The sequence below is a fragment of the Acanthochromis polyacanthus genome, chromosome 6 (genome assembly GCF_021347895.1).
Source record: "Acanthochromis polyacanthus isolate Apoly-LR-REF ecotype Palm Island chromosome 6, KAUST_Apoly_ChrSc, whole genome shotgun sequence".
Taxonomy (NCBI): Eukaryota; Metazoa; Chordata; class Actinopteri; family Pomacentridae; genus Acanthochromis; species Acanthochromis polyacanthus.
Genome location: NC_067118.1, coordinates 5,459,182 through 5,486,174, shown reverse-complemented (window position 1 = coordinate 5,486,174; position 26,993 = coordinate 5,459,182). Strand labels below are relative to the sequence as shown.

General features: G+C 35.8%; 2 protein-coding genes and 1 long non-coding RNA gene across 3 annotated transcripts in view; 2 read left to right on the top strand and 1 right to left on the bottom strand.

Annotated features, from left to right (window-relative positions):
* LOC127534550 (uncharacterized) overlaps nucleotides 1-26,993 on the bottom strand; it is a 532,033-nt gene that overhangs the window by 327,471 nt on the left and 177,569 nt on the right. The gene's annotated exons all lie outside the window — the stretch shown is intronic.
* The window catches only part of LOC110960721 (uncharacterized), a 435,352-nt gene that overhangs the window by 380,680 nt on the left and 27,679 nt on the right, over nucleotides 1-26,993 (top strand). The gene's annotated exons all lie outside the window — the stretch shown is intronic.
* Nucleotides 1-26,993, top strand: part of cables2b (Cdk5 and Abl enzyme substrate 2b) — a 65,647-nt gene that overhangs the window by 30,680 nt on the left and 7,974 nt on the right. The window contains exons 2-9 of the mRNA XM_051950012.1: nucleotides 7,545-7,640; nucleotides 13,346-13,423; nucleotides 14,166-14,274; nucleotides 14,354-14,522; nucleotides 18,686-18,783; nucleotides 23,131-23,237; nucleotides 24,882-25,001; nucleotides 26,787-26,871. Of these exons, the coding sequence (XP_051805972.1) occupies nucleotides 7,545-7,640; nucleotides 13,346-13,423; nucleotides 14,166-14,274; nucleotides 14,354-14,522; nucleotides 18,686-18,783; nucleotides 23,131-23,237; nucleotides 24,882-25,001; nucleotides 26,787-26,871 (862 nt within the window). The remainder of the gene's footprint in view (nucleotides 1-7,544; nucleotides 7,641-13,345; nucleotides 13,424-14,165; nucleotides 14,275-14,353; nucleotides 14,523-18,685; nucleotides 18,784-23,130; nucleotides 23,238-24,881; nucleotides 25,002-26,786; nucleotides 26,872-26,993) is intronic.

Genomic DNA, 26,993 nt, shown 5'->3' with positions numbered 1-26,993 from the left:
AAAAACCTTTCTTTTCTGTGGGAAAAGGCCATCTGCCAGACTTAATGTTTCTGTTTTCTTTTGCCTGCTTGACCTTTGAGTTTAACCCTCCAAACTTGAAGCATGTTTTGCTTCGGTCACGTTTTTACTCTCATCTTTTTTTTTCACAGTAATCTAAAATCCTGCACCTCTTTAAAAATAGAACAACCATGAAGAAGGAGAGAGAACTCATAGATATCATCTAAAATACAGAATCACACAGTTAGAATGACGGAAATCACAAAAAACAAAAACAAAAGTCACATTTCTTAAATTATTTATTTTACGAAAAATTCAGTCAAACTGTAATCGACATATATTGTTTATCCAAGTACCCACTAGTGTTATTAACACTGGAAACATAAATATTTTACTACTTAAATTAGTAATTACTTTCAATACTTATTTCCTAATTGCTTTGTGTGAACACCGTCTGCAGTTCAGCTGAAAAATCCCTGAATTTTTGTCACCTGACCATCGGTCGCTGCTAAATCAATAATGACTTCACAGTGGCACCGAGAAATGCAGATTTTTAAGTTTTTTTTTACAGAATCTGGTTAGTACAAACAACATATTTGAGTGAGTTTTCCAACAGAATGACACGTCACAGATGAGTAGTTCAAGGACCATCAGAAAGTTGAAAATCTAACAATTGTTTATGTTTTTTGCTTGATAAATGTTGTCATTTTGGTGATTTTAGTTTTGTTTATGGTGCAAAAATTCAAATATTTGTAGAATAAGTGCACATTATATGTTTCGCAGATTCTGGTTCCAGCAAACTGTCTGTTTTTGGCTTTTTAGAAATGTTTTACAATGATTTTGATGAAGTTTTTTTTAGCTTAGATTTGATTGTTTTCCCCAACAAAAACAAAACTATGAAAAAACTAACCAACCTTATTTAAGTCTTGTTTTGACAGTTTCTTACATTGATAAATTGTCTTATTTTTTTAAATGAGACATAAAGTTAATTTGATGAAACATCAAGATTTTAAGCTTAGATTTCTTTTAGTTTTCCAACACAATGGCAAGTCTCAGATGATTAGCTCAAGGATCATCAGAAAGTGGAAAATCGGACAATTTTTCAGTTTTTACAGTTTCTCGCTTTAATACATGTTAGCTTTTGGGTGATTATTATAAAAATATTCTTTCTTTTTTTGGTTGATGGTGCAAAGATTAAAATATTTACAGAATAAGTGCATTTTTTTTTTTTTTTTTTTACAGAGTCTAGCGAGGACGAGCAGTTTTTTTTGTCCCTCTATAAATGAGAGTAAAATGAATTTAATGACAATTTTTAGCTTTAGTTTGATTGTTTTCTCCAAATCAAAACAAAACTAATAAAAACCAGCCAACCTTATTTAGAAACCAACGATACGTCCTGTTTTTACAGTTTTTTACTTTGATAAATGGTATTATTTTGGCATTTTTTAGAAAAGAGACATAAAGTTATTGTGATGAAATGTTAAGATTTTAAGCTGAGATTTAGTTTATTTTTCCGACTGAATGCCACATCACAGATGAAAGCTGGATTTTTTTTGGTTTTTATGGTTTCTTGCTATAATGAATGTTGACATTTTTAGTTAATGGGGCAAAGATTAAAATATTTACTGAATAATGTCATATTTTGTCCAATTTTTTCACTTTTTCAAGTGATTTTTTTTGACTGTTTTTAGCTTAGATTTGATTTCCAAACTTTATCCTGTTTTTACAGTTTCTTACTTTGATAAATGATATTATTTTGGTGTAAAGATCAAAGTATGTACAGAATAGTGTCATATTTCCATCCATATTAGTTGGTTTTCAGTCAGCCTCTTTTCTAAATGCAGCTTCTTCTGGACAACGTGACTTTAAACCAGAGTGGAGGTTCTGTAATCTCTCAGGAACAAGCAGGATGTTGGTCAACATGCAGCCAGTTCTACGTCTTTGTCTAAACACCGGCCGTCGTCGTTCTCAGCAGAGAGGGAGTTTTGGATTTTTCCGTTCCCACAGACCGGGAAGTTTCCACAACATCCCGGAGAGCCGCGGGTTCTCATGGAAATGTGCTGCTGCTGCTGCTGGTGTGGAGATAACGAGGCTGCAGATCCACGGGCAGATAGAGGACGGATTTAGACGGACGCTGGCGTCGGCTATCTCAGCCGCTGCAGATATTGTTGATGCTGCAGCGTTTTGCTCTCAGAAGAAGCTGAGAAAATAACCGACTGTTTATCGTGACGCGATAAAACCGTCCTGGTGAATGTCAGTCACACTCTGTATCATAATAACTGTGTTTGAGGGCCATAAAAACCCAGTAGTTATTTATAGAGACTGTGCTGCTGTTAAAACGCATCGTTCAGGCATTGTTTAGAAAGAATTAGTCAAACCTGGTCACAGAACAACATATCTTATATGTCTTGGACCAAATGTTTGCACTGGCTTTCAGATTTTAAACATTCCTAATGGTCTTTATGAGTTCTAGCCCAATTAATTCTGATGATTCTGTGAATTTTGATAAAAGAAAATGCAGTTTTGTAAAGAAACATGCACTTATTTGCACTATTGTCAGAGAATTATAAATCTTTTCCAGCAATACTTGTGAGCTTTTTCAGACAGAGAGGAAACCGATAAGAAAAGCATCCCAGACTGATTGAAAAACAACTAATGATCCGTTTTTTGGTTTGACAGTGAACTAGAAGGGCTCCTCGATAAACACATTACAGCAAATTCCTTCACTCTGAGTGACTAAATGAAAAATCTCATTTAACAACACACAAAGACTTTTTCTAATAATGTAAATGTGGGCGATTTTAGTCCACTTACTGATGGATAAAATCCTTTAAATCGAGTTTCAGCCTTCCTTGTGCAGGGATTTTCTTGCATGGAGGAATTTTTGGTCCAATCCAAAGAGATTATCAGAAAAGAAATGAAAATCACCAGCTTCAGAATTATAGAAATCCTCAGTCTGTGCTGTTTGAGATCGTTTTGAGTCCCAAATAACAACTAAATAAACTGTTGTTCTAAAAACAGACACAATGAAGCAATGCCTTTAAGTTCTGTGGAATATTTTGGCTGAATTTGGAGATTTTCATGTTTATAAACCTGGGAGATTTTGTCATTTGACTGATTTGTTGTGCTCCTATCAGTAGCTCTGTTTCCATTACCCTTAGATATGCACAAAATGTAAATAGTGCAATAAAAAACTGGTAATGGAATCACCTGAATTTCGAAAAAGGACTAAAATATCACTAAAAAGTTTCATGAGGTGGTTTTTCAGACGTTTCGATATTGAAAAATATCGCAAAAGCGCAATGGAAACACTTTTTTCGCAATTATACGTCACCGGACGTGACGTACCTGGTCACATGACCAGCTCTCTCGGAGTAAACATGGCGCGGTATGTGTGGACAGAAGAGGAGACTGAGACTTTTCTTGCCATTATTCTTGAGAAAAACATCACTGCCATACTAGACAGCAGAGGAATGCAGAGTGTTAGAAGGAGGTAGAAGCGGAAAATCTTCCTGCAGTGAAATCTCGCGGGATGATATTTTACGAGCGTTACGCTGCTTCTGCCCAGAACAACCTTCAATGGAAACACGTTCAAAGCGCAAATATACCTTGTCTAAATTTTAGAAATATCGCTTTTATTTTGCGAAAAACTGTAATGGAAACCCAGCTAGTGAGTCCACATCACCATTCTGCCAAAGTATCTAAAACTGGAACCTTTCTGTGTTCACCACGCATCATTCTACTGATGTTAGAGCCTCTAAAGTTGGTGAAATGTCGACCAAAGACTGTATTTTAGTACAAATATGGATCCATCCATAGATATAGACTTACAGGAACTCTCTGGAGACACAATACCATGCCACATGAGAAAAGTTTGCATTTTATTTGCATTTTCAAGGGTCAGTAATTAAAAATATGTCCTCAATTGGATCCATTGAATCATTCTGATTTGCTGGAAGCTATTTTGTCTGTGTCCTCATTAAATTTAATCACTGCAGAAGTTATATTTCTGTGGCTAATAAAGCATTAAAATGGCTTCACGGGTAACTTCCAGGTGTGAAAACATATAAAACTGTCAAATATTTATCCCAAAAAGTTTAATAGAACTCAGTCTGGGGTCTTAAATAGTAAATAAATAAACTGAGACAACCTATTTCAGGTACTCTTCTAACCAGTTTTCAAGCATAACAGACATTTTTGTTAAATTAATGGTCAAAAATGTGCTAAAAATTCTTTATTATTTCAAAAACGGTAACTCTGACATATATTCGTTGCTGTATGCTGACTAGTCTGTTGTGCTTAGTCGCCTCTCAAGTCCCTTTGTGAGCCAGAAATAACAATAATAAATACGGTTGATTTCTGTTCTAAAAATATGAGCTTCCTGTTCAAAGGCTCTTCAGTGGAATGAGCTGTAATAAGCATAAAGCATGAATTTAAATGACTGTTGTGGTCATATGTTAAACATCAGCCATCATCGTAATGATAATGATAATAATCATCATCATCCGTCATCCAGCCGTCTGTTTCCCACAGTGGAAAAATTCCTCCACATTCCTGAACGCTGCCCGGCGAAGATTCCCACAGAAAGATTCCACCGTTAGAGTCCCTCCCAAACTTAGAATCAGTGCAAACAGTTTAAAAATGGCTGAAAAACGCAGCAGAGAGTGTTGCAGTTTGGATATTTTTACCTTAAATCTTTATTTATATCCACAGGAGGCGGCTGAACAACATAATGTAAGTTTTTCTGCTGTGAAATTGGGTGTTTTTTTTTGTGGATATCACAGTTTAAAGGATGGTAATAGAATAATTTGATTGCCATGAAATATAATCAAATAAAAGAAAATAAAAATACATAGAAAAATACAGTATATATTATAAAAAGAAAATCAGTACCCATTATAAAAAAATACCTTTTGTGTAAAAAAAAATAAAAAAAAAATTCAAAGTTTCCATGTAAATTGTCACATTTTGTGGTGTACAGACATTTTATTGCATTTATTCCCTGTTGCAAGCTGCAGCACTCGGAAATAAGGCTGCAACTTTATTTTCATTATCAATTAAACAAACGGATATTTGTTCCGGAAGTCAATTAATTGTTTGGTTTCTAAAATGTCAGAAAATGTCCTTCAGTTTTTGTGAAAGATGAGGAGGAGGAAAGAACCCAGAAAATATTCACATTTATTCACATTTTGTACCCAAATAAAGTTACTCAAACTAATTAATTGATCAATAAAATAGTTAACTGTTCATTTAATAGTGGACAATTAATCAAATCATGAAATATATTCTCTCACAGTTTACTTATTTATTTGAGACTCAAGATTAAGCTCTAAATAATAAAAAAAAAAATCCAGAATTGTTGAGAATTTTTATATGTTTTTAGACCTGGGAGTTTTTCCTTCATTTTATTTCTAGACTTTCATTAGAATGAAAAATAAATAATGTGTATAAATGCTCTTTGTAGCATGAAATGAGCAGCAGAAGGACGGATCTTCTGTCAAAGCGTTGAGCTCAGCGTGACTAAACGAGGACAAACGTCAGACTGTCCAGATGTTTGTGACACACACAGATCCAGTGGTGTTTTACTCACTTAGAGTCCATGTGGTGAAGAATCAGCAGGTCAGCCATAAACCCACTAACAGATGCTCTGTGTTAGCATGTTAGCATGTGTTAGCGTGTTGTTGTGTAATAGCTGTGATCCGCTGCAGAAAGTTTTCCCTCCGGGGGTCTTCATGGTTCAGAGCTGCTCTGTGTCGTTTTGTCCTTCACACTAACGGGACGATTTATTGATTTATGGAGTCAATATTAGGATGTCAGATTGGATATGAGGCTCCATAAGCGAGCCTCCTGCGGTGTAGTTTGTGATCATATTCAAGTCATTTATTTTGTCGTTTCTCAATAAACTAATCACACGCTGATTAGAAAATGGAATATTTTCTCTGGGGTAGTATTAAATAAACACAGTAATCGGGCAGAAAGAGCATGTTTATAGACATTTTCTGTCTTTTTTGTTTAATGAAAGTCTCAATATTACATGAACAAGCTTAATCTTCAGTCTCAAATACCAAATAATCAAACTGTGAATCAATATGTTTCCTGAATAACCTCTCATTTGGCATCAATAAACTAAAATCTAAACACATGATGAATAAAATACAATTAAAATCCATTGTCTCAGCAAAAATGTAATATTTTCTCTGGTGTAGTAAAAAAAAGTCAATTATTTGTACTCAAAAGTGTCAAAAATGGTCTGAAAAATCCCCAGAGAAATCTGGAAATGTCCGAATCACTGCATGATTCTGCTTTGAGAGGGAATAGGGGGTTGCATATCGGCGATTGTGACAAAATAGACATTATATTTTGGATTTTGAGGAGAAAATGACTCCAGTAAATGTAAAGTCAGTCAGAAATGTGCATCAGCAGAACCTGAAACCTGTGTGTGGCGTTAATCTGCATTAAAGTGCAGCAGGCCTGTGAGCAGAATGTGGGTTTTTTTGTGGGTGTGTGTGATCCGCTGTGCAGGTGCACAGAGTGTGAGGTCGTCGCTGATGCTGATGTCAGCGCTGTTATGTAACGCTGTGATGTCATCGGGCTGAGCTCCTTGGCCCGTTTTCATGCCGAGGTCTGTTGTCGTTTTAATCCATGAGGTCACAAAACGGCAACATAACCTGACCTTCAGCAGACACACAACCCACAGTTCACTGGGCTTTAATCGGGGCTGGAGACAAAAAATACATTAAGATTCAGTGATTTACGTCCTGCTAAACAGGCTCTGTAATTATTGTCTTTATATACTATATTTATATTCTTTATAAGTAAGAAAATATGTGCCAAAAATGAACCGTTTGGTCAAACTAGATTGTTTAAAAAATGAAAAATCCTTCATTGTTTGGCATAAAGGTGAAGTCGTTAGTGACTAAACTGTGACCAAGAGTTATGTGGCAAGAAATCTGACTTTTTAGGTAAACTGCAGGCAAATTGGAAACAAATAAAAATATTAAAATGTAAAAAGTAGGTATAAATCTTTAGAATGCAGAGCCTTTTCTTTCCCAGTTTTTGTAACAGATGTGGGCGTTTGGAAAAGTCTTGTGCATGTTGATTTCAGATTTTTATTTTTTTTAAATATTTACAAAATAAATCATCCAAAAACTTAAAGAAAATGTATTTAATGTTATTGATGGCACTTTAGCTGAGTTTTCATCCCACAAAAGTGATCTGTAATTATTGTGATTATTTATGTAACAGGATTCTTTAAAAACAAAGCCTTCTGCGTTCTTTGGCGCTGCTGTGAAGCTATCAGTGACTCAGCTGGAACTGACAGTTATGTGGCAAAAATTTGCTTTTACAAAATGCTTTTACACAAATTGAAAACAATTCAAAAATATTAAGAGGCCAAAGAGCCAAAATCCTGCCAAAATTCTGCTTCATTTTGTGTATCTGGAAGTGTATGTTTAACTCGAGTGGACAACGTGTCGATTTGTGACCTAATTTATGACTAAAGAAGTGATCACTCATTCATATTTGTTGATATCTGTCTTTCTTTGCAGAACCCGTAACCTCTCCGGCGGTTCTCCTCGGCCTCGACACACAAAGAAGATCCACTTCATCAAGAACATGAAACAGTACGACACCAGAGGCAGCAGGTGAGACAAAAACCTGGAGGAATTACTCTGTGGTATCAGGTGTCTGGACCATCAAAATGTCTGTTTACTATGAAGAACACAACCAGGAATTAGTCAGCAGAAGTAGAATTCTGTTTCCTTCTTTAAACCCTCTGAACTCCAAACAGCACTTTTATGGACACAAAAAAAGAATGACATAAATCATTAAAGTTAAATTTCTTTAATTATTTACTTTACTCGAACCAACTCATAGAACATCAACAAAACAACAAAAAGTCTGTTCATTTTCCTCATTTGATTCTTGGTTACAACTGAGTCACTAAAGGCTTTCTGGTTGTGCCAAGGAATGCAGAATTTTAATTTTTTTGCACATTTTGGATGAAGTAAACAGTTTATTTTTCACATTTATCTTTCAGTGACATTTAGAATAGAAAGAATTTGATGAAATCTCACTATTTTGCAGTGTATCTCAGTTATAATCCCATGAATCATACAAAACATAAAGCACAATACTTAATGTATGGATCGATTGATATCGGTGTATCAGGGCCGATACCGATGCCTCTTACCGGTAATCTCACATGGCCAGTAACCAGTATTTGACGCTGATATGTAATAAATGTTTTACCAACGTGTGATATCGGAGAACCTATCATTCATAACCAAACTTCTTAATTAATAACAGTGACTAGAACTGATTCTATAAATTCTTTTAATATGGGACTAACTCAGTTTGTCTTCTGCTGTTCTTCTGTTTTCTTGATGTTTCACTGTGTATCACTTTTATTGTCCGCTGAGGTCCAGATCTTAAATTGATTATTGTTTTTCAGACTCTGTGTCAGGCTGGTCTGTGGCTGCCTGCTAGCTTAGCTGCTGGACATTAGCGTAGCATTAGCCGCTGTGAGAGAGGCTAATTTCCTGTTTTCTTGTTCAGGCGTTTGTAAGACCACAGACTGACGACAGAGAGAAGAGGCTGATCAGACCTGAAGTAGAGCATTTCATTAATCAATTATCGGTCAATAAAAATGCAGATATCTATAATAAGATAAATGCCATTCTAATCATCCAGGCTGGTAGTCGGTCCATCCCTAATTTAATGTATTTTGGTTCCAGATACCAGCTGTCAGACACGTGTTTGTGTTGCTTTTTGAGGAAGTGAAAATGAGATAATTCCTCAAACAGATGTTGTGTGGTATTTATAGTCATTTCAGTTGATGCTTCTTCGGGTTCTTCCATTTGTCCAAAAAGGTCATAACTCTGTAAATAAACGCTGTTATTGTTTCCACGCCGTGCTGACATGCAGGAGTTTGCAGCTTCTACTGAGGAGTTTAGTGTAGAGGAGCCTGGACTGTGTTGTTCCTCTTCTATTGTGTTCTATTCCTGTCCTTCCTGGCTGAGCATAAATCAGACCTGTGGTCAGAGCAGCTCCTCAGCTACAATAATAGGCTGACAGGTGATCGTTTCAAAATAGATCCGGCTGAGAGCAGCACAGTCGTCGTGTCGTCACGGAGATGGAAATGTTGGCGTTCGGATCCAGAATCCAGATTTGGGTTAGAGAGTTTAAATTCTGCACCACGTGGTCCTCAATAAAGCTGTTTTTTCAGAGTCGTAGTAAAAGAACACAGCAGCCGCTGTACTATCAACAGTCAGGAGTTTTATCCTGCATGAGATAATTTAAAAAGCTGTTCAAGGTGCAACAACAGAAATTAAATATTCATGCACCTTTTGAAGAAAAGTTAAGTTAAATTACAGTTGAATTGGAAACAATAAGGATGGTTTTGTTTTGTTTGAATTTGTGATGTGAAGGTTGAAGAACGACGTACTGACAGCAGAATATAACAAAGATAAAAAACAATAAATAAATTAAACTGTACCCTAACCCTGTACTATGAAATTCTTTCTTTGCTAACCACAACAAATGCCAAACAATATAAATCTTACAAAATAGATTTTAAAAAAGATCAAATAGAAATAAATGAATAAAATGAAATGAATTGAATTAAATAAAATAAATGAACAATAAATGAGTGAATTATTAACAACACTGTTGGCTTTATTCACTTGAGATTTTGGTGAAAGTAAACGGTTTGTTTTTGGCTTTTTTTCAGTGGCAGAATGAAGAGAATTTTAATGAAATTTCTCTGCTTAAACTCAGCAATTCTGCCATGAATTATGCAAAAAAAAAGAACTGAAAGAGAATTCCTTTGATTATTTTTTTTACAAAAATTTTAAAAACTTCAGTCAACATGTCCGACATTTTTCTAAATAAACATGCTGTTACAAAAACTGAGGGAAAAAACAGCGGTGGATTTAATATATTATAGATATTTAACTGCTTTTTAAATATAAAAACGGTTGATATTGCTTCAAAGCCTCCACTTCACCTGAAAACTCAGAATTTTTGCCACATAACTGTTGGGTGCAGATGAATCACTAGTGGCTTCACAGTTGTGGAAAAGAACGCAGAATTCTTCAGCTTTTTAAAGAATCTGGTCAAAGAAAATGATTTATTTTTGACAATTTTTAATACCAAATAAAGTAATTTCCATCACGATTTTCATTCACTAGTGTGGCTTTAAATCGAAACTAAAGAACACAGAATTAGCCCCAATATTTATATTAGTTGGGATAATTTATAATGCTGTAATGTGTGACTTTATTATTACATTAATCAGGTTATTCTCCATTATAAATAACACTATAATCTCGCATTACAAAGTCAAGTTAAGTTGTGTTTTAATTCAGTTTTGTTGGCTTTAATCACTAATATGTAAACTACTCACATCATAATAAATGCTCTTGGGTCTTAACTGCAGTCTTTGGTCTTGTTAGGTGACTTTTGTGATGCCATTTATAAATTATTCTGCAGATTTATTTCCTAATTTGACATTTGTTTTATTGTAAAGCACTTTTGTCTTGCAGATTTGAAAGGAGTGAAGTTTTGAATTCACGCAATCAGCTCAAATCAGATCTTAAACTGTAGAAAAAGTAGATTTTTTTTTCCTGCATTCCTGTGTCTTCTTGTATTTTTATTGTAAATGTATCCCAGCTGGTAACCCTCTGGGAACGCCGTGTGTTTCTGTTGAAGGTGATGATGGAATCATTTGCCCTCGGTGTTATGAAAACGTTGCAGTCACGTTTCCTTGTTGTGATGCTTCGACTCCCTTCCTCCCTGGTGACTCTGATCTGCACTTTCCCAGCCATCATTATCATTAGTTAGTGTGTGTGTGTGTGTGTGTGTGTGTGTGTGTGTGTGTGTGTGTGTGTGTGTGTGTGTGTGTGTGTGTGTGTGTGTGTGTGTGTGTGTGTGTGTGTGTGTGTGTGTGTGTGTGTGTGTGTCTATATCTGGCAAACTCAAACAACAACATCATTAAACTCCTCCTGTGTCTCTTGGGATGAGCAGTTGTAGTCTGATCTTAATGTTTTCCAGCTAGCAGCTACATGTTTAGCTTCATAAAGAACTTTTTTTTTCTGTGTTTTGGACAATCGATGATTTTATAAAAGAGACTGACTTCCTTCATCAGACTCTTCAGCTGCTCACAGAGATTACACGTCTCTTTATTGATTGGAGGATTAAAATCTGTTGAATTATTCACACATCTTTAATGATGAATTAATAACCTTAATTGTTGACTAGGATGCCTGTAAAAAATAGGCACATTGTTTGGATTACTACTTCTTCCTCTTCTTCCTCTTCATCTTCTTCTTCTCAGTCTTCTTGTTCTGCCTTCTATTCTTCTTTTTCTTCTTCCTTTGATTCTTCCTTTTATTCTTCATTGGTCTTGGACGTCTTCTTTTTGTTCTTCTTTCTTTTCGTTTTCATCTTCTTTGTCTTCTATCTTTTCTTCTTTATATTGTTCTTAGTTTTCTCCTTCTTCCTTTTATTCTTTTTCTTCATCTTCTCCTTGTTAGTCTTCATCCCCTTGTCTTCTTCTTTCTTCTTTGTCACCTTCTTGTTCTTGCTTTTACTCTTCTTTCTCTACTTCCTTTAATTCTACTTCTTCTACTACTACTTTTTCTTTATTCTTGTTGTTCTTTCCTTTCTTCTTCTTTTTCTCATCTTCTTTGTTTTTCTTCTTTTTATTGTTCTCAGTTTTGTTCTTTTTTCTTATTGTTTTTTCTTCTCCGTAATCATCTTCTTCCTTTCTTTCTTTTTCTTCTTCCTTTTGTTCTACTTTTTATTGTTCTTCTTCTCAGTCTTCTTGCTCTTGTTCCTCTTATTCTTCTTTTTCTTCTTTATTTTTCCATCGTCTTCATCTTCTTCTCCTTCTTAATGTTCATTTTCTTCGTCTTCTTCCTTTTATTCTTGTTTTTTGTGTTCATTTTCTTCTTCTTCTTCCATATATTCCAGTATGACTCCCTATAAAACCAAGCTATCCTGCTGAAACAGACTGATGTCTCTGTTTACCAGCTGGATGTTGACTAGTAAATGAATTGTAGTGAGTTAAACTTTCATTTTTCAGAGTGTTTATTGTGTTTATTCCAGCTGAGCTAAGAGATGAGAAACACCAGAACTGGGCTTCAGCTGGAATAGGATCTGGAATTATAGAAAACACTGATTAAGAATATGTCTGGGCTGCTTTTTTTTGGCTAATATTGTTTAATCCGGGTTACGTAAGCACTCTGCTAGAATTGCTTTCCTCTCTGCCAGCGTTGTGATGAACTGCAGAGCTGCTGCCTTTAAACTGGGAGCTGTAATCTTCAGAATCGCTGTGTGGCCGTCTGGGGAACAGCAGCTCCTTGATTTGAGGTCTCCACGTTGGAGATAAGTGTGTCTGTCTCACACACCATGAATCATCTTCTGGTCTCAGCAGTTCTCCAGCCAGCGCCTGTAAACATCTTCCTCCCAGGACAGAAAGCAGGCGACTCTCTCCAGATGGGTTTATACTCTGGAGGAGCTGCAGTAAAAACACTCTGAGTCGAGGGTAAAGATCCGATTAGGAGAGAGTCGGGAGCAGGGAGCGATATTAACCTCCTGCTGAGGACTAATGTGGATTTTCATATTTAAAAGCTGCTTGTTTAGACTGTGTTCCACCTACTCGCGATATGTTCACTTCACAGGTACAAGCAGACGTCTCGTGGGCTTCAGAGCGTTTAAATGAGTGTGATCTCAACAAAAATGAATGTTTTTTTTACAGTAAACTTGAAAGTAGCAAAACACCTCTTCAGTTTATTGTCTCTGAGATGTTGACAGATGTGGAAAGATTCATCACCACAGTCTAAAGTCCTGCAGCTCCACGGAAACAGCAAGGCCATGACGAGAAGGAAAAAATGTCTTCTGTGCAGTTCAGCAAAACTGGAATGTCTTAAATAAGAAAACAAAAGAATTACATTTCTCTTCGTTAAATTATTTTACAAATAAAAATAAATAAACATGCAAAAAGTTTTTGGGTGAGCAAATTTAAAAGAAAATGGAATAACCCAAAAATATTGTGCATTTTGATTCAGTTTTTCTTCTTTGTAAAATATTTATTAAATATTCAAGTAAATCCGGTACGGTCAAACAGAAGGTCCCTGATTATTTAAGTTGGATTAACCACAAAATGGTGTGCATTTCATTTTGACTGCTTTTTTATTTATTTGTAAAAGCATTTAGTGAAGAAATGTACATATATGTGCTGCTTTTCTTTCAGATTCCAACAGCTCTGGTGTGGAGTTAATTTCAGTTGAATGTGGACGGCTGTAATCGGATCATTAACGCTGATGTGTGTTTGTTTGTGTTGCAGGATTGTGCTCATCTGTGCTAAGAGGTCGCTGTGTGCTGCCTTCTCTGTTCTGCCCTACGGAGAGAGCTTCTACCTCAGGTAATAAGCACAATCATGGACATATTTCACCTCCATATTAACACCATGAACCCCAAAACTCACCAGAAACCGTAAAAAACTGAAAGAATCGTTGGATTTTCACATTTCCAACAGTGATTGAACTACCCTTCTGTCAAATCTAAGCTTACAGTCATCTTATTTCTTTAAAATCACTTTATTTTCACACGTGTCACTTAACAGTTTGACAAAATTAAGCTGTTTTCTCAAAGCAGATTCTTTCAAAAAGCAAAAAATTCAGTATTTCTCTCCACAGCTGTGAAGCCTTTAGTGACTCAGCTATGACCAACGGTGAATTTATAAAAATTCAGGAACTCCAAATTGTGACATGTGTGGAAAACAGTGTTGCTACAATAAATTTAAGAGCTTACTAAAAGAACTGCGCTTCATCTTCAAGAACCAGTAGTAGCAACAGTCTGCAAAGGAAAAGTCATCATTTAAGAGTTGTATTTTAAAGCAGTGATTGATTGTTTTCCAGTCTTGTCATGAAGCTACTGTACATGCTAAGCTGTGAAGCTAAACTAGCTAGCGGTCACTTTGTCCAGATGCTAACCGACAACAGGAAGTAACTTGTGACTTATTTAAGCTCCTACATGTTTGAAATCTCTGATCTGTTCTTCATTTAAATTCCTGCAGCTAAACGTGCAGCTCAGAGGGTTTTAAATGTTGAGAATTCTGCTGTTTTTATCTCAGTTACCATAAATATTTTTCTTTCTTTCTCCAGTGACCCCACGTTAAACCACCCCAGGAGGAGACACTCATCTGGAAACATCTCCACCACCCTGGAGATGCTGCCGGGGCTGGAGGGCTTCCACCTGGACACCTATGGACGGGTAGCTACCTAATCATTGCCAGACATAACCCATCTTGATCCTGGTTTCATGTATTCAATCTGTAAACGTATCTCCTCAGTCGGTGTCGTACGCCCAGTTCCTGTATCCCACCAACGCTCTGGTGAGGCAGAAACCGTCGTCGACCAGCGACCTGACGCTGCAGATCCCTGTTTCCAGGAGCGCACACAGTATGACGGGCAGGAACTTCCCACCTAGCCGCCTGAACAGCACTGTAGGACTGGACCTGGGTAATAAATACACACAAACACACAACATGTAGCTTGTTGTCTCCAAAAACATCCAATCAGACAAATATTAATCAAGTTTTACTGCCAGATCTGATTCAAGACATTTAATAATTAGTATTAGAGGGTAAATGTAGTATTAGAGGGTAAATGTAACATTAGAGGGTAAATGTAGTATTAGAGGGTAAATGTGACGTTAGAGGGTAAATGTAGTATTAGAGGGTAAATGTAGCGTTAGAGGGTAAATGTGACGTTAGAGGGTAAATGTAGCGTTAGAGGGTAAATGTAGCGTTGGAGGGTAAATGTGACGTTAGAGGGTAAATGTGACGTTAGAGGGTAAATGTAGCGTTAGAGGGTAAATGTAGCGTTAGAGGGTAAATGTAGCGTTAGAGGGTAAATGTGACGTTAGAGGGTAAATGTAGCGTTAGAGGGTAAATGTAGCGTTAGAGGGTAAATGTGGCATTAGAGGGTAAATGTGGCGTTAGAGGGTAAATGTAGCGTTAGAGGGTAAATAAGGCGTTAGAGGGTAAATGTGGCGTTAGAGGGTAAATGTGGCGTTAGAGGGTAAATGTGACGTTAGAGGGTAAATGTGGCGTTAGAGAGTAAATGTGACGTTAGAGGGTAAATGTGGCGTTAGAGGGTAAATAAGGCGTTAGAGGGTAAATGTGGCGTTAGAGGGTAAATGTAGCGTTAGAGGGTAAATGTGGCATTAGAGGGTAAATGTGGCATTAGAGGGTAAATGTGGCGTTAGAGGGTAAATGTAGCGTTAGAGGGTAAATAAGGCGTTAGAGGGTAAATGTGGCGTTAGAGGGTAAATGTGACGTTAGAGGGTAAATGTGACGTTAGAGGGTAAATGTGACGTTAGAGGGTAAATGTGACGTTAGAGAGTAAATGTGACGTTAGAGGGTAAATGTGACGTTAGAGGGTAAATGTGACGTTAGAGGGTAAATGTGGCGTTAGAGGGTAAATGTGGCGTTAGAGGGTAAATGTAGCGTTAGAGGGTAAATGTGGCGTTAGAGGGTAAATGTAGCGTTAGAGGGTAAATGTGGCGTTAGAGGGTAAATGTGGCGTTAGAGGGTAAATGTATTGTTAGATGATAGGATGTCCCAATGACTGATGCTCCACAAGCACCTAAAGAAGTGGAAAACCTGTTTTCTCTTCATGATGTCAGTGAATGTATATTTGATCAGCTGTAGTTCCTGGTTGTTCCACCAGGTGGAGCCTCTTCCTATTTAATACTGTAGAGACCAGAGGAGGTTTCACTCAGACTACAGAGCATTGTGGGAATTTAGCAGCAGGCACCATGACAAAGACTCATGTGGAGGTTAATGACCTCTGACCAGAACTCCTTCATTAACTGACTCTGAGGAACAAACATCAGCACAGGATTAATGTCCACTGTGCGCTATTTGTGGTATCAATTAATCCATTATTGATTGATAATGCTGCCAATTATTGATTATTTCTTTAAAGTCTGCATCCTTCCTGTCCTTCCACAAGTTTTTTTCTCTCGCTTTATGATTCCTGTGTGAGGGAGCAAAGCATTGTGCTGAGGTTCATGTTGATGCCAATAAGCAAAAAACATGCCTGGATTTCTAGTTTCCATACTCTGTAATGTATTTTCTTTATGTTAACAATTGAAAAGGTTGATGGAAACTACAAGATTCTAAAAACAAAATCCTCAAAAAACAAGCCACATTTTACATTTGTCAGTCAAGTCTTCATCTTTCTTTTTGACCTAACTGATTGCATCCTGTTAAATAAACTGAGCTGATGTGTTTCAAACAAGCCAGGATCGACTAGGACAGTGTTTTTGTATCTCAGCGAAACTCGTGGGACTAAATCATGTGTCCGTTGACCTCCAGACAAATTGCAGTTCATTTAATCCAATATTGTTTGATGTCACTGTTGTTAATTGATTTTTAAAAACTATGTAAAGTTAGCATGTCTAGCATCCTGCCACTAAATGTCTTCACCTTTTATGACAGCTGTCTGACATCAGACGTAAACAACAAACTGGGCTTCAGATCAGTTAAACAGTCCTTATGTCTGAGCTCGTATCAGGATATTGCGGATATTTTTCTCCAGCTTGCTAAGGAAAACTGTGTACTTGATCCTAAAGGGATGTGTAAGATAAACGTTTGCATATCTGCTGGTATATTGATTTCTATGATTCAGATTTAGCTTATAAAAATATAAAAAAGTCTGTATCTGTCCTGGAAAGAACACACATTTCCGATAGTAAGTTATCATGAGAGGCTAATGTGAAAGTAAGACTGTTCCGGTTCAGTTTTATGCTTTGATTCTTCATTACTGGTTACTGGAAAAAACTGCCATTTAAGCTCCGTAAAGCGTTGGGACATCCGGTGATGTCGAGCCGATCTGGTTCCTTGAATTCTGAGAAAAGATGAATCCAGGAAGTAGAGGACAGACTGACTGGATGGTAAACGGCAGGGAATACAAAGAACTAAACCACAGAGGAAGAGAAAGCAAACACAGGATGGAGACATGAAACGAGGCCGAGTTGTCGCAGCTGTTGCATCTTTTTTTCTATTCCAAACATGTGTGTTGAACCCGTTATCTGTAAACACTCACCCTCAGAGCCTCGTATCAGCCTGAAAACCCTCCGTTCTAATCCCTAACCTTTCATTAACACAACACAGCTGTGAGTGTTGTTAGAGGCGCTGACATCAGGTTTGTATTTAGAGTCGTCTAGCGGCTCTCAAAGCTGCAATATTTGCTCTTCGGATGTATTAGAAGTCATTAAAAAACATCTTTTTTTCTTAATATGAGGGTGATAACAACAAAAATCCACACCTCATCTCATATTTGTTGTTTTTTTCAGTGCATTTGCAGAATTTTATTGTCTTGCTTTCGTGTAGTTTGCATCCTGTGGAGCTTTCTGGAAAACAGACGTCACCAAATGGCACCAAATTAATTTCTTTTCTTAGTTCTGTCATTGTTCGCGTTTGCTCTCTTTGAATCTTCATTCTTTGCCTTTGTCGCTTCCGCTGATTGTCAACAAGCAGAAAAGTGAGAAACCAGCAGCAGAAATACATATTGCATGGTTGTAAATGTGCACAAAGCAAACCAAACTGGAACTCTAATCTTTGATTCATCGCAGTTGTAGCGGTCAAAAACATTTTAGGATGCGTTTAACACTAGTTGGACATTTAAGCAGAATTACAGCTGCTTAGTGAACGACAGATCCCAGAATAGTCTTGGATCATCGTGGATTTATAGTTAGTGGTGAACACTGACTGAGTTGACTAATCTTGGCTCAAAGGTAACATTCATTTTTGGTGTGTTTTTAGGTAAAAAATTGTGTTTTGGAATTGAAAGAAGTGAATTTTTGCATCATTTTCTTGCAGCAATGTGTAGATCAATGTTTGAGAATGAATGTACTGAGAAACCTGACTTTTTGTAGGCTTATTGATCTTTACATTGCCTTATATGGTACCAATTTTCCTAAAATTATTTGCAATACTGAGTTGAAAGCCATGTTTTTTTCTTTTAGCCTTTACCAATAATATATAACTCTTCCTGATGGTTTGACCATCATACCTGCTCAATGTGGATTCAAATATTGGCCATAGATGCAAAAAAATACACAATTTCAATCATTTTTTTCTCTTAAAATAATAATAATGCCTCTGATTGACACCATACTCCTATTGGTGCTACTCACAAGAGGAAAAAATTGACATTTTTTGACCAAATTTACACCATCATATAAGTGGTTTGTATTATTCTGTCAGACTAGGAGCATACGAGATGTACACATCAACGAGAACACAAAATATAAAGACTATCTATATTATTTCTGAAATGATGGCTCTTCAAACATTGATCCACAGATTGGAGCAAAGAGAATAAGAAAATTACGCAAAAATACAGCATGAAACCAGCTTCTTTCTGAACTTTGAACTATAAAAACTAATGTTACCTACGAGCCTAGATTGTACACATGGTCTAAAAATGCACTAAAATCTCCATGTTTTTACAATCTACAATTTACAATTTTACAATAATGGTTTTCTAAATCAAAAATTATGCTTTTGAAGAGTCTTTAGCCTTTGTAGAGAAAACTATCCAAGCTTTGACCCACCTAAGCTCACTGGTTTCTGATCTGGACCTGGTAGATTAACTCGTCGTTTGTTGTTTAGGTCTGGAAGATGTGACCGACTACGACCCCAACATCCTCAGCGACCCCCAGTGGCCTTGTGGGAAACACAAACGAGTGCTGATCTTCGCCTCCTACATGGTAAGAAAACTTTAGATGTATATAGAATTTAATTTCAAGTGGATGGTTAATTAAAACAGAACCTTAGATAAGGAGAAAACCACCGATTCCAGTGGTTTAGGATGATGAGCTGCTGTGGATCTTCTTCATGCTCCATCCAGAACTCTGCACACATCTTTGCTTTAATCACATTAACACACTTTTAGGTCTGCAGGAGTCTGAACGTAGAAGATGCTGGAGATGTTTGTTAGAAACTGTTTTATCACAGAGTTGTCTGGCTCTGTTATCTTGTTTTATTGCGCTAAGTCGTATTATTTTATTGTTTTGAGACGTATTTTTGTAGAATATATCTTTTCTGTATTTGTTGTTAAGTTATGGCACGACTATATTAAAGCTAAAATAATGACTCATATTAATGTGATTAATTGAAGTAGAACAGCACAAACAAGGATTGACTTTGGAAAACACACTGAGTATAACATGAATTTATTGCTAAAATGCTGGTTAGTTCACTACCATAGCTGGCAATGTTGTTGTTTTGTTTTGTTTTGTTGCTTAATTAAGTGACAGTAACTAATAGCACCGAAAGTCCCAGAAAGAAAGGAGGGGATTCTTTCAGACAGAGTGCTGATCAGTAATTTTGATTCTGCTTAAATTTAGATTAAAAATTCATGCCACTGCAGAGCCGGGATAGTCAGACGTCATCAGAAAACTCTAGTTTATGATTAAAGTGTTTTAGAATCCAAATTTTCTCACCTCAGTCCTAATACTAATACATTTTCTCTAAAAGAGCTTCCTTTTTACCAAGTTTTCTGTTGAAAATAAACATGATTATGTGTGTAGTTCAGTGTTCAGCTTCCTCACCCCGGTGAATAACTCTGCAGTCTAATTTAATCAACAACTTGGTACATGTGGAAGTGTAAATTGTGGAGAAATCTGTAGCAGAGGGACAGCTGGATAAACAGTCTTGTAGTCTCCTGCATGCTCAGCATTACGACCTCCCTGCTTCATGTCCAGCTGTTACCATGTCACAGACTCCTCAGACGTCTGGAGGCTCCATCATGTTAGCAGCAGATCATTTCAGGCCTTAACATGCTGTCACCACTTCACAGTTGACGGTTTGTGGTTTCACTCAGTCATAACGATTCCACTCTCAGATCTTCACACCTGCCATTTCTGCTGCATCCAAACAGAAAGTCTTCACTTACGGCCTGACAGATGTTAACGTGTTGTTACAGATAATCAGCGTTAGTCACTTCATCTGTGATGGTCGTAATGTTGTTTGGTTCATATGACTAAAACAAATGAAAAAGGGGTTCAGTTTAAACCAAAATGGGCTCTTTTTTCCATTTTATACTACGATATAAAGTCCCCCACCTCTATGGAAACACATTAATCATGACTACAAATCTAAGAAAACTCACAAATGATTTCTGCCCCCGACACGGTTAGAAAGACATAAATACTTTTTTAAAAGTGGAATTTCTTTGATTACTTTTAATTACAAAAAAATGCCCCCTGGTGTTAGTAATGCTGGAAAAATGGCTACTGTACGTGCCACAAATATTTGACTTTTTTTGATATTTGTATTATGTTTTCTTACGTGTCTCCTGTCTGCTCTTTGTGAACACTGCCTGCAGTTCAACTGAAAACTCAGAATTTTCATCTTGTGACTGTTGGTCGCAGCTGAATCACTAATGACTTCCAGAATCGCCAAGAAGTGCAGACTTTTTTGTTTTTTAAAGATGGCCATTAAAGCAAACTTTATTTTTGACGTTTTCTCAATGAGGCGTGTCGACACTGCCTGTAGTTCAACCGAAAACGCTCGAATTTTTATCACGTGAATGTTGGTCGCAGCTGAGTCACTAACGACTTCCTGGTTGCCCCAGGAAGTGTATGATTTTTTGTTTTTCATAGATTGTGATTAAAACAAACCGTGTTTTTTTTTTGTCATTTTTAGGCATAAATTTTAAGAAGAGTAATAAATAAACTCCATTGTGGTCCATGTTTGTGCACACATTGATGCTGCATGATGTTAATTCGGTTTCTGTTCTAAAGGTGTTTTATAGGTGAGATGATGATGACACATGGATCACACTGAGTAATGACGATAACAGATCAGTGACTAAACAGCAGAACATACAGAGTGTAATTCATCAGAATAAGCTGCAGGACGATTCTGTTGAAGTCAAAGAGCTCAGAGTGATTATTGTCACACTTCTATAATCCTCCAGCCTTCCTGCTTTATCCGCCTCTTCTTCAGCGCTTCATTCTGCTGCTTCAGAACCGTTTCTGGAGAAATTATGGCGTAATTTAATCAACTGAACCAACACAGCTGTAATTTTTAGACAGAATATGTAATCACAACAAAGAACGTTTTAATTAAAATGATCACAACTGAAACCACAACAGAGAAGCAAAGCAGCAAAGTAAGAGACGCGCGAATGTTTTAATGCAGATTCAAGTGATGACATTAACACTTTGAACCACAAAAGTCAGATTTGAAAGGCACGATTTGTCAAAAAAATCTCTTTATTTTAATGTCTCATTGAAAATTTGATTTGATCATTTGATAGATTTTATTTATTACTCCATTTATTCATGTATTTACATATTTTAGTCTATTCAGTGGATCATTTCCTTCATTTGACTCTACACCTTGTTTGTTTGTTTGTTTGTATGCAGAAACCACGATCCATGATGAATTTTATTTTAATTGTTTCCCTCCTTGGAACTAGTTTTATTTATGTCTTTATTTATTCACTTATTTGCATATTTTTTATTAATGTTGACTTATATTTTGCACATGATCTACCTGTCTATATTTTAATAATACATTTTTTATTCAATTTTTACTTTTTTAAATCATTGCTTGTAGTATTTATAACAGCGTTTCCTCAGTTCCTTTTATTTTATTTTCTAAATTTTTCATCTCTTATTGTCTTATTTTATTTGATTGATTGTATTTGTTTTCTACTCTATTTATTCATTTATTTACATATTTTTAGTTTATTGAATGGATCATTTCCTTCATGTGACCCTCTATTTATTTATTTATTTATATGTAGAAAAACACGATCCATGATGAGTTTTATTAAATTGTTATTCTTAGAACTAATTTTATTCAAAAATGTTTCTATTTTTTCCACTTATTTACACATTTTAGTTTAGTCAATGTCACGTTTATTACTTATTTTTTTATTAATTTTTTATTCAGTTTTTTTTTATAAATGATGTTTCTTACAGATCTATATTATAATAATCAATATTTTATTATTTTTTATTCATTTAGTTTATTTTATCATTGCTTGTGGTATTTACAGCAGTGTTTCCTCATTTACTTTCATTTATTTACTTTTTTGACGTTTACAGTTTTATTCTATTTGATTAATTTTATTTATTTATTTTTCTGTTTATGCATTTATTTACATATTTTAGACTGTTCCATGGATAACTTATTACTTCATTTTTATGACTTTCTTATTCTGTTTTTGTAAATTTTGACTTCTATTTCACTCTTCACCCTATTTATGCATTTTTTTTGCAGAAAACTATAATCAATGATAGATTTCATTTAATCATTACTCTTCTTAGAAGTCATTTTATTTACTGATTTCTTGAGTTATTCACTTACAAAATAAAAACAAACAAATAAATAAATTAAGATCAAACTTTATAAATCCTGAAGGAAATTCTAGTGCCAGATTTTGCTCAGAAAAAAAAAACCCAAAATGGCTTAAAAGAAGAAATGCAGTGCCTAATAAATAGAAAACAATAAGATTTAAGCACGATATTTTACTGAAATTACTAAAAATAAGTAGCTAAAATAAAACTAGAATAAAACAGTAAAAAGTAATGATGGCAAATGTACTGAGAGAATTAGTAATAACACACATACTGATGAAAAAATAAATTATATCATATGTTACGCCTGAAAAATGAAGGGTAAACAAGACTGCACATATTAAACATGTTATAGATGAAGGTGAAATTGGTACGTGTACTCAGAAAGTTGCACATGAAGCTGAAATATTGCATCTAAGAAATGAAAATATGAAGTATTGAAATTAAACCCTAAACACGACGCAGAAGCTATTATTGCACAAACTATTGAGCAAAATAATTTAGCAAATGATGTTGACACAACTATGAAGCTTTAATAACTAAGCAGAAAGGATTTTAAACACATTTAAATGTCAATATAATTAATAATAAGTCAATAAACTGCCTGAAGAAGTTTGTTCCAGATGTTGGCAGTGAATCACAGACAAATATTTACTTCTTCTCCAGATCATTGTTTGACTTTTAGATGTTTGGCTCTTGTTTCCTCTGTTTATGAATTCTTTTTTTCCTCCTTTCTAAACTCAGACGACCGTCATAGAATACGTCAAACCATCCGACCTGAAGAAAGACATGAACGAGACTTTCAAGGAGAAGTTTCCTCACGTCAAACTCACCCTCAGCAAAATCCGCAGGTAGAGTCCGAATTTAATCGACCAGATGCCAACAAATCTCGATTTTATTCACTGATTTTATTCATCATAAAGTCCTGCAGGTCTATAAAAACAAAAGAACCATGAATAGAAGCAGCAAGAACTCAGTTAAAATGGCAAAAATCTGATTATTTATTCAGCAAAAATTGGAAACACCCTGGAATCGGCATGGAAAACATTTTTCCATGTGTTCACTACGATTCCAAGCGTGACTCTACATATCATAGCTATTCTAATATTTATATTTAAAATTTATTTCAATAAACACTGCCTGCAGCTCAGCCCAGTTCAGTCAAACGTCACTGAATTTTCTCGATGTGACGGTGTGTTGCAGCTGAGTCACTCATGGCTTCTTGGTTGTGCCGAAAAACACAGAATTTTTAGTTTTTTGCAAAATCAGGTCACTACCAATAGTTTATTTTAACCAGATCTTTTAATGTAAAATAAAACAAACACTGCCTGCAGTTCAGCCAAAAAGTCCCTAAATTTTCCTTTATGACTGATGGTTTATATGTTGGGTTGAGAAGTGTTTTTTTTTTAAATATTTTTTTAGTCATGTAGAATTGAGCAATCTTCGATGAATAATCTGTGATTTTATTCTTTATGTTTAATTTTTCTGACAGAGCGAGAACTGTCGCAAAATTGTAAAATGGTTGTCATAATGTGCAGAAAAACACAGAATTTTACCTTCTTTTTTTTCCCCACACAATCTGGTTACTGAAAATGATTTATCTTTACCGCATTTTTAAAGGAGATTTGAAGAATATGCGACTTAATTTGTTTCCATACTTGTCTGTTCTCTGCTCTGAGTAAACAGCCGAGAAAAGTTCTGAAAGTTGCCAAAAAGTCCCTATATTTGTCTTATTTGACTATTGTTCACAAATAGTTTCTAAGTTGCCTAAGTTGGCCAGAAGTATCTGAGTTAGTAGTTTTTACAGAGTTTTGTGCAAAAAATACTGAATAAGTCATGTAGAATTAAGTGAATTTTTTGGTAAATAATCATGATTTTATTCTTAGATTTGTTTAATTTTTCTCATAGAAAACCAAAACAGCAACAAAGTTTAAAAATGGCTTTTCAGTTGTGCAGAGAAGCACAATATTTTTAGTTTTTTGCAAAATTAAGTGACTGCAAATGGTTTATGTTAGCCACATTTTAAAACTAAGACGTAGAATAAAGTGATTCATTTTAATCTGCTCTGAGTGAACAAGGCCAGGAAAACTTCTTAAATAAGAAAAAAGGTCCTAAATTATCTGTATCACTGTTATTCTTAGCTAAGTTGTACCTTTTAACAGACTTTGGTGCAAAGAAAATGTTAAAGGAGTCATGAAGAACAAAGCGATTTTTGTAGAATTATTTTGGTTTTTAGCTTCGATTTGCTTCAGTTTTACAACAAAGACTGGTGCAAGGTTGAAAATTCTGCATTTCTCCATGATTTTACAGATTCTTGCTTTGATAAATAGACTAATTTATTTATTTTATTAAAATAAAAATGGCTTCAGCAGGTTTTATGATTCAGAGTTAAAGGATTTACCCAGAGTAACATACTTAACCTTCGTTTGTATTTATTTTTACGGGGGAAATGGTATATAATATGACACTGAGCTAATCGTTTGTGACTTCCTCAGCCTGAAGCGGGAGATGCGGGTCGTTGGGGAGGATTGCGGCCTGCAGCCCGTCACCATCGCCATGGCGTTCGTCTACTTTGAGAAGTTGGTGCTGCAGGGTCGACTCAACAAACAGAACCGGTACGTTTGAATCGTCTCTGCTCCGTTCTTCGGCTTCACGCTGGGATCCTGAAGCTCGTCGACGCCGAGTACAAACAGTAATTGACAGTTTAGGTGATGATGGAAGGTGACAAATTGTCTCAGGGCTGCAATCTGATTGGTTGAAGTGAATAATGTGCTGCACTGACGGTTCATTTATCTCCAAAACAGATCTGTTGTATTTTTGATGCTTCTAGTTATTTCTGAACTTCTGTTAGAAATAAACCCTGCATCTGTAAATGTTCCTGTAAATTTAATGTCTAAGAAATGTCCCAGAAAACAACAAAATTGTCACACAATCCTGCATATTTTGACTCTTTCTCACACAAGAGCTCACTGAATATTTCAACTTTGCTGAGTCCACGGTGTTAAGTGAATCAGTGGCTCCCCCTTGTGTTTATTTGTAGTTAGTTCAACATTAAAGGCAGAAAAAACAGCCATTCATTCTCTGTACACCGCTTTATCCTCACTAGGGTCATGGGGGGTGCTGGAGTCTATCCCAGCTGACTCAGGTGAAGACAGGGGACACCCTGGACAGGTCACCAGTCTGTCTCAGGGCTACATATACAGACACACATTCACACCTATGGGCAATTTAGAGTAACCAATTAACCTCAGCATATGTTTGGACTGTGGGAGGAAGCCGGAGTCTTCTTGCTGCAAGGTGAAAGTGCTAACCACTACTCCACTGTGCAGTCCAGAAGAAAGGGGGGGGGGAATCATATCATCTTATTATTAATTACAAAATGCATTAATGACGGTTTAATGTTTGTTTTTAACTGAATTCTTCGAAGTGTTGACAGATTTTTATTGTCCTTTAAAGCAAAACTCATGTTTATATTTATTATTTTACTAAACTTTACTTTGAAAACACATTGATGTACAAATTAAGGAAACCTTAAACTTTAGCTTGTTGTTTGTAACCGTCTTTTTTTTTACTGTAGAGGCCACTAATTCCTAAAATACTCCTTAATATTTATTATTAATACTGCTAGCTGTCACAGTTATTTGTTTATGTAGAGTCTAATCTGAATTAGGTCTCTTTGTTTCGTGCACGTTAATGTTGTTTTAAGTAATGAGATAAAACTTTATTAATCCTAAATTAAATTAATTTGCCAGATACTGTGCAGAAAACACATATCAACAAACACATTACATACATTTGAAACAAAAGTTTGCATATAAAAAGAAACATAACCTTTTTTTCTCACTGTCTGACATTAAATCAAATTTAACTCTTCGTGTTTCAGGTCAGTTAGGATTACCCAAAATATTTCTGCTGTGAGATGTTGATGCTATATGAATAAAACTGAATGGAATTTAATGAAAAACCAACACAAAATGAGAAGCACTCAAATATAAGCATGATACATTACTGAAAATAAGACTTAAGGAGTAAAAATAATACATATTTTTATACAGTTCTCATTGTTTTACATCTACTTCTGTTTGAGAAAAAGCTGCTTTGTGGTTGGACATTAAGAAATTACTCATCCAGCATGTTTTATCTCATTTAGTACATAATACAACTAACAAACTACAAGCTTTATCTAACTACCTACCTACTTTATCTACGTATCTACCTACCTACTTTATCTACATACCTTATCTACCTACCTTATCCCCCAGCATGTTTTATCTCTATTTTTAATACATAGTAAAACTACCTAACTACCGGCTGTAGCATCCATCTGATCGGTTTTCCTCATGTGACTCCACCTTCACTCTGCAGTAAAGTCCTGACGTTAATCTGTGGTTGTTTTACAGGAAGTTGGTGTCAGCTGCCTGCATCCTGTTAGCTGCCAAGATCAGCAGCGACCTGAAGAAACAGGAGGTCAAACACCTCATCGATGTAAGTTCCAGATCATGTTGCTCTTTGCTCAGGTGTTTCTGATCACCTGAGCCGCTGGAAAACGACCTGCAGGGTCCTTGACAGCAGAACAAACAGTAGAGAACATTAAACCTCAGCAGTGG